Below are 7,172 nucleotides of genomic sequence, written 5' to 3'. Positions count from 1 at the left end.
TTATAAATTCAATATATATATTATTTCATTTCCATTTAGTTTGTATATATATAATATATATATATAATATTGTCATTTAGCATGTAATCATAGTTTCCCCTTTATAGTTACATATAGGATATACAGGATCATATAGAAACAAATTAAACAAAAAGGCTATAATGTTCTTGCACTGATTAAAGGAGATCCCATATTCATTTATATTATGTAGTAACAATTATAAAAATAGTAAATGTGTTTTTCCATAAATCAGCAACTTGTTATCAGTAATAAATATTTTAGATGCACATTCCACTTGCAAACTCTCTATCATCATCAGACTAAGATAACTAGATTAAAGTTTCCAATCAGAACTAAAATAATACAATAAGAGAACCTGTTTAAGTTCCACAAAGACTTTTTATACTTTAGCCTGTGATTTCTGGGTTCTTTAAAGCACCACATAACAGTCCTCAAGTGTTTTTTTAGAAAACATCATGCTTTAAAGGACCCAGAAACCAATATGTTGATCGGAAGAACATGTCATGTACCATCAACTATTGACCAACCTTCATTTTGAACAGAGAAAATGATTACTGTGTACTTTAAGTAAGAATTGTAGTGATCACTTTGAAAGAATTGAGAAACCATGGAATTGAGGCAGAGCGCTTTTAATAAGCACACGTTCTGGCAGCGTTCGCCGAACATTTTACAGCAATAGGATTTGAGATGTGTGATGGAGTCACAGGTAATTCCTCTGGATCCCAGACCAAAACCCTGATGGGCTTTAGGATCACGTTACTGGCCGCTGTGTGTGTGTGTGTGTGTGTGTGTGAGAGAGAGAGAGATGGAGTGATAAAACAGGTGTGTTCAGGTGCTGTGTGTGCTGTAAACATTTTGTCTGACTTGGTGGGAAATATAGTTGTGCTGATTAAAAAAAAGAAAACCACTAATTTGCTGTTCTGTCAGATTGGAGATCATTTCAGGGTTTCATGCACTGTAAAACAAATCCTGGTAAATGTATAGTAAAAATTGTTTAAGGTTCATCAAAATAGTCTTTCTGTGAACCATGGCTAATAAAAATACAAACATTATAAACATAAACATCCTGTAGAACATGTACAGCATGACCTGCACAAGGACAAACACCATCAGGGTGACACACGTGATGTTAAAATAATGCTTTTACGGCTATTAGTTTTAATGCTGTTTAAACATTAAACAAACCTACACTACTGTTCAGAAGCTTGGGGTCGGTACGATTTTTTTAATGATTTTGAAAGAAGTCTCTTCTGCTCACCACGGCTGTATTTATTTGATCAAAAGTACAGTAAAACAGTAATAATGTGAAATATTAGAATTTAAAGTAACTCTTTTCTGTTGTAATATATTTTAAAATGTAATTTGTTCCTGTGACGCAAAGCTGAATTTTCAGCATCATTCCTCCAGTTTTCAGTGTCACATGATGCTTCAGAAATCATTCTAATAGGCTGATTTGCATTGCATATTATTATCAATGATGAAAACAGTTGTGCTGCTTCATATTTTTGTGGAAACCTTGAAACATTCTTTCAGGATTCTTTGATGAATAGAAAGTTTAAAAGAACGGCATGTATTTGAAATAAAAATCTTTTGTAACATTTGAAATTACTTTATCCTTTAAAAAAAAAAATCAAACCCCCTTTCGAACGGTAGTGTAAAATGCCCCATAAAAGACTTACAATGTACATATAAATAAAATGACTTATGATTATATATATATATATATATATTTGTACTAATTATGAGATGACACATCATTTACTTAAAAAAAAAAAAACAATGTAAAAATGTTTTGTGTTTGAAATAAAATAATAATTTGCTATAAAATATGTGTATTTTCTTTAATATGGATTTGACTATAAATTAATGCCCTTGGTGCGGTAAAATTACATGTATTGTTTTTTAATCTGTTTTTATATCATTTATATGGCTAGAAATTTGAATTAAAGTTTTTATATTTTTATCATTGTAATTTACTTAGTTAACATGTTTTTAATGTAGCATTTGACCTCTTTCTTGTAAAATATCTAGCATTTACAGTGTGTGTAATAGTAATCAAATTTAATGTAATAAAGATAATGCAGGCATGCATTTGTCTGTTTCTTAATTCTCATTATTCTCTTCATTCTCTTCATTTGCAAAGCTTTCTGGACATGATGTCAATCGACGGCCACTGTCCTGCCTACATCAAGACCGAACCATCGAGCCCTTCTTCCCTGTCGGACAGTCTGACCCACAGTCCCGGGGCATCGTCGGACGCTGGGAGCAGCTACAGTTCAGTAACTAAAGGGAAGCCAACATGTCTGGACTCTCCCGCTTCATACCCTGCTGCTGAGGCGGATCTTAGGCCTCCCGGCGCCCCCTGCAGGCTGCTGGAGGAAACACAGGTGAAGGGTGGATACGGGCTGAGCTCGGGCCCCAAACGCTTGTGTCTGGTGTGTGGAGACGTTGCGTCTGGTTTTCACTATGGAGTGGCTTCATGCGAGGCCTGCAAAGCGTTTTTCAAACGTACCATTCAAGGTCAGGATGCCATCCTGATGTCTGTTTGTGTGTCCATCCTTCGATGTTATTTAGTAGCATTGATATACTATTATTGTTTCTGCTAATATTTTGAATTTGATTCTAAATTTTCTGTTTTTATTTTTGGTTAAAGTTTTAGAAAAAAAAAATTGTGTGTGTTTTTGTCATTTTTATTAGTTTTTTTTTTGTGTGTGTGTTTTTATTAAGCTTTAGTTATTTTAGTACCGAAAACAATGCTGCCTTGGCATCTAGCTGAAATAAAATTATTGAAATAGATTATTTTATTTCATGTAATGAACATGTTTTATGGCTTTAGTTTTGATGATAACGCTGTATTAAATATATTTTATACATAGTAAGTGAAACTTTCTTTTGGTTCATTTTCACGTGAACACATTGCTCAGTATCCAGTGTGATGTGCTTTGTTTATATACTACACATTTTGACAAATATAGTAGGTGATTCAGGTGTTTAAAAGTTTAGGGTCAATAAATTGATCAAAAGTGACAGTAAAGACTTCTGTTTCAAATAAATGCTGTTCTTTTGAACGTTCTATTCATGAAAGAACCCAGAAAAATGCATCATGGTTTCCACAAAAATATGAATAATATGAAGCAACACAACTAAAATATTCAAAAGCATGAAGCAGCACAACTGTTTTCAACATTGATAATAATCAGAAATGTTTCTTGAGCAGCAAATCAGCATATTAGAATGATTTCTGAAGGATCATGTGACGCTGAAGACTGGAGTAATGATGCTGAAAATTCAGCTTTTATCACAGGAATAAATTACATTTTGAAATATATTGTAATAATATTTCACAATATTATTGTATTTTTGATCAAATAAATGCAGCTCGTCTAGTTAGTGAAAGTGTGTCTGCGTGTTTAGTATACAGTTGTTGCTAGATGAATATTTTGATGATGATGATGATGGTCTATTTGTCTCTGTCAGGTAATATCGAGTACAGTTGTTCGGTCAGCAGAGACTGTGAGATCACTAAAAGGAGGAGAAAGTCCTGTCAGGCCTGCCGCTTCACTAAGTGTCTGTCTGTGGGAATGCTGCGAGAAGGTGAGAGCGTGTGTTAATGAATCTCATAAAAACAGTCACATTTCACTACAGAATCCAAAGAAAATGAAGCCTGTTTTACGCGATTATTTTTATAATGTTTTTTATATGTTTAATGTGCTAATGTAATGTTATGACAGGTTAATTGTCATCAAATTCTAACTATACATTTTTTTGCATTTTATTTTTGCCATGTTCTTGACAGGTTTTGTGAGATTCGCTACATGCAGTGCAATAAATAACATGAATGGCACTCTATGCAGGTTCTTTTGATTTGTTTTGCTATGAAAGTGTCTGAGATTAAACACACACATATATATATATATATATATACATGGGCTTCTGGAATATGCAGCTGTACTCAAGTGCTTTCATAAACACAAACGTAAAAATAATAATTATATGCAGTCAGCAAATAGGCAAAGAGTGTTATATTAGTGCAGGTGTGGAGTCGTATTACTGCCAAAAATGTAGAAAAGACTGTTTCATGCAGCTGTTTATTTCAGTCAAACTCTTTATTTCTACATAATGAGCAAGTTGTTTTTCTCATCCCGGGATCTATTTTATGTTTTTCATTGTGTGTGTGTGACTCAGGTGTGCGTTTGGACCGGGTGCGAGGAGGACGGCAGAAATATAAGAGGAGAATCGACTCTGATTCCAGCGTCTACTGTAGTGTCCAGCAACCTCACAGAAAGCATTGTAAGAACCACACTGCATCTCAGTGTATGCGTTTACCATACATCCTGTTTTTCCTGGACATGTCCTGGCCAGCATTTCGAAATTGCCAAAACCTTGAGTGCAACAGTCAAGCCATCAAGCCATCTTTTTGCATTGTTTCAACTTACAGTATGTTTTGAATAATTGTGTTTAACAGCAGAATCCCTGGTGAAAAACAACATTACCCATGATGCTGTAAAGAAAATCGCATCAGAGCACTGAGCTCCGCCCACTCCCATGATGCACTGCAAATGACATAATCGAATGCATATTTTGCAATAAACTTAAAATATATTGTTTCTATATATACAATCAGCAACTTTAAATGGATAGTTGAATTTCTCCATCATTTTTAATTCGATTTTGTCATTTGCAATGGTTCATGGGATTGTAGTTCTTTGCCTTATTAAGCCCGTTAAGTACACAGTCTTGTACCTTTGCCTTTTTGTCCAATTTTCAAATACTTTTTTGCTTCAAATAAAAGTTTGTAACGTTGTGATTCTTCTCATAGATGGTTAGTTTGGTTCATAGCTTACAGCGCTTTAACAAACACTTTTTTAAAAATCCCTATGGGGAAAAATGAATGGAAAAAATACTTGCTGAAAAAGTGGGCGGGCATCAATGCACTCTATTCATACTTGCTATAGGTAATGACTGAAAAGGAGTTTGACCAATAGTGTGCAGGCAATGTTCATAATCAACCAATCAGGCGGGATCTACAGAGAACGGTCAAAGTAATACAACTAGATAATATATGCAAGTATATGAGAACTGTAGAGAGCATGTCATCAGGAAAACAAAGCCGAAACCTGGACATTTTTGGCAATTTAGAAATCCTGTAGGGGAAAAAGAGGATGTATGATCACCCTATCTGTGCTAATATTCTGTGTTTCTTTCCGTTAGCGTCCTGCAGCGCTCAGGGGGAGAATAAGGTGGTGGCCCTGCTGTTGGGGGCGGAGCCAGAGAAGGTGTGTGCCATGCCTGACCCCGCCCTCCCCGACAGTGACATCAAAGCCCTAACGACCCTGTGTGACCTCGCCGACAGAGAGCTGGTGCTCAACATCAGCTGGGCCAAACACATACCAGGTACTAACAGACCAAAGAGACTTTAATCACACACACATACACATGTATTATCTACCATTTGTTTTGGATACACAGAGATAAAGTGCTGTTAGTTCGGATGTGCTTCTGTGTAACCTAACAACACACACAAACACACATTCTGTGACACTGGAATGCCAAATGCATTAGATGCTTTCAAATGAATTTGATTATGAAATGTCTTCCTGTACACTAGTCATCAGCCCTTTTAGCAGCTCTAAAGTTAAACACATTCACACACACATTTATGTATCTTTTAGTCTTTCATTGGTATTAAAGCTAGTATATAAATATATACTCTACAGACTAACTGTAACGTTTGCTGTATTTATAAATAATTTTTCCGAGGACGTCCTCTGTCCTCATTCTTCGAGGTTTCGTCAGATTTCGCTCATTTTTACAACTATATCTCAGCTTTTCCACTGCATTATGGCGCTTTTCCACTGCATGGTACGGCACGATACGGCTCGGTACGGTTCACTTTTGGGGGGTTTTCCACTGGGTACAGTACCTGGTACCTGGTACTTTTTTTAGTACCACCTCGGTTGAGGTTCCAAGTGAACCGTACCGTTACCAAAACGTGACGTGTGAACTCTGTTGATCACGGATTGGCCGGAGAGAATCGTCACTACCTGCGTCACTGAACTTGCGACACAAACACAAAAGAACCGCTAGATTTAAATCAGCACAGCCAGCGAAGGATCGAACGCAACTGTTTTGAACGAGCGCACCTTTTTTAACAACCAAAAAGTGGTTTCGTTGTCTGTTGAGGAAGTACAGACGTTCCTCTCGTTGATAGCAGAGGAGCGGATCCAGCGAGAGCTTGATGGGGCGACGCGGAATGAAAAAGTTTTTCAGGAGTCGCGGCAGTAGAGGCGGTGCAACTATAACAACATGTGAATAATCCCGCCCACTCTAAAGCGGTTCTGAACTGCAGTGGAAACGCAACCCGAGCCGAGCCGTGCCGTGTCGTACCGTACTGAGCCGTGCCGAACCGAGTCGTACCACGCAGTGGAGAAGCGCCATTAGTACACACACAGAACTGGCCAGCACCTGTTTTTGTGTTGATACTGACTTCTGTAGTAATGCTTACAAAACAAACCACAAAACCAGGTGTGTGTGTGTGTGTGATTCTCTTTAACACGTGACTGTTTGAATGCCATAGTTTTGTGCACTGGATTACAGTATTTGGTAAATAAACACTAGTAGTTCACATTTGAACAGAGAGACTGTGAGTGAATAAGTACATGAGTACATACAACAGACTTCTGTTGTTTTTATAAAAGGTTAATAATACCGGCTACACAAATTCTGACATGAAATGCAAAAATCTATTTTTAATCAGTATTTTTGTTTCGTTTTTAAGTAAATATATCTAGACATTCTTAAAGATGTATTCTTTAAGATTTTAAGATAAATTAACTTGGGAAATACAATTGTACAACACATTAAAACTTGTTTTCAGAGAATACGTCTTTATACATTTATATGTACAGTATATGTTGTACAAAAAAACACACATTACAATATTAAAAAAATACATTTCATTTCAGAAAATTTGTACAAGGACTATTCAGCCCTTTTACATAAAAATGTTTGCAATTCAAAATATAAAACTAATTTCTATATATTTTTTATATAATTTTGTGAGGTCTATACCTCAAAACAATAGTTAAATTTACCATTAAAAAACTATATATATATATATATATGTGTGTGTGTATATATATATATATATA

General features: G+C 35.8%; 1 protein-coding gene across 1 annotated transcript in view; it reads left to right on the top strand.

Annotated features, from left to right (window-relative positions):
- esrrgb (estrogen-related receptor gamma b) overlaps window positions 1–7,172 on the top strand; it is a 12,842-nt gene that overhangs the window by 3,046 nt on the left and 2,624 nt on the right. The window contains exons 3-6 of the mRNA XM_016526770.1: window positions 2,165–2,541; window positions 3,499–3,615; window positions 4,207–4,311; window positions 5,233–5,415. Coding sequence (XP_016382256.1) covers window positions 2,165–2,541; window positions 3,499–3,615; window positions 4,207–4,311; window positions 5,233–5,415 — 782 coding nt within the window. The remainder of the gene's footprint in view (window positions 1–2,164; window positions 2,542–3,498; window positions 3,616–4,206; window positions 4,312–5,232; window positions 5,416–7,172) is intronic.

Source organism: Sinocyclocheilus rhinocerous, unplaced genomic scaffold (genome assembly GCF_001515625.1).
Source record: "Sinocyclocheilus rhinocerous isolate Xijiao unplaced genomic scaffold, SAMN03320098_v1.1 scaffold303, whole genome shotgun sequence".
In the NCBI taxonomy this organism is placed as follows: domain Eukaryota; kingdom Metazoa; phylum Chordata; class Actinopteri; order Cypriniformes; family Cyprinidae; genus Sinocyclocheilus; species Sinocyclocheilus rhinocerous.
Note: the sequence above shows the minus strand (reverse complement) of the source record. Positions and strands in the feature narration are given on the sequence as shown.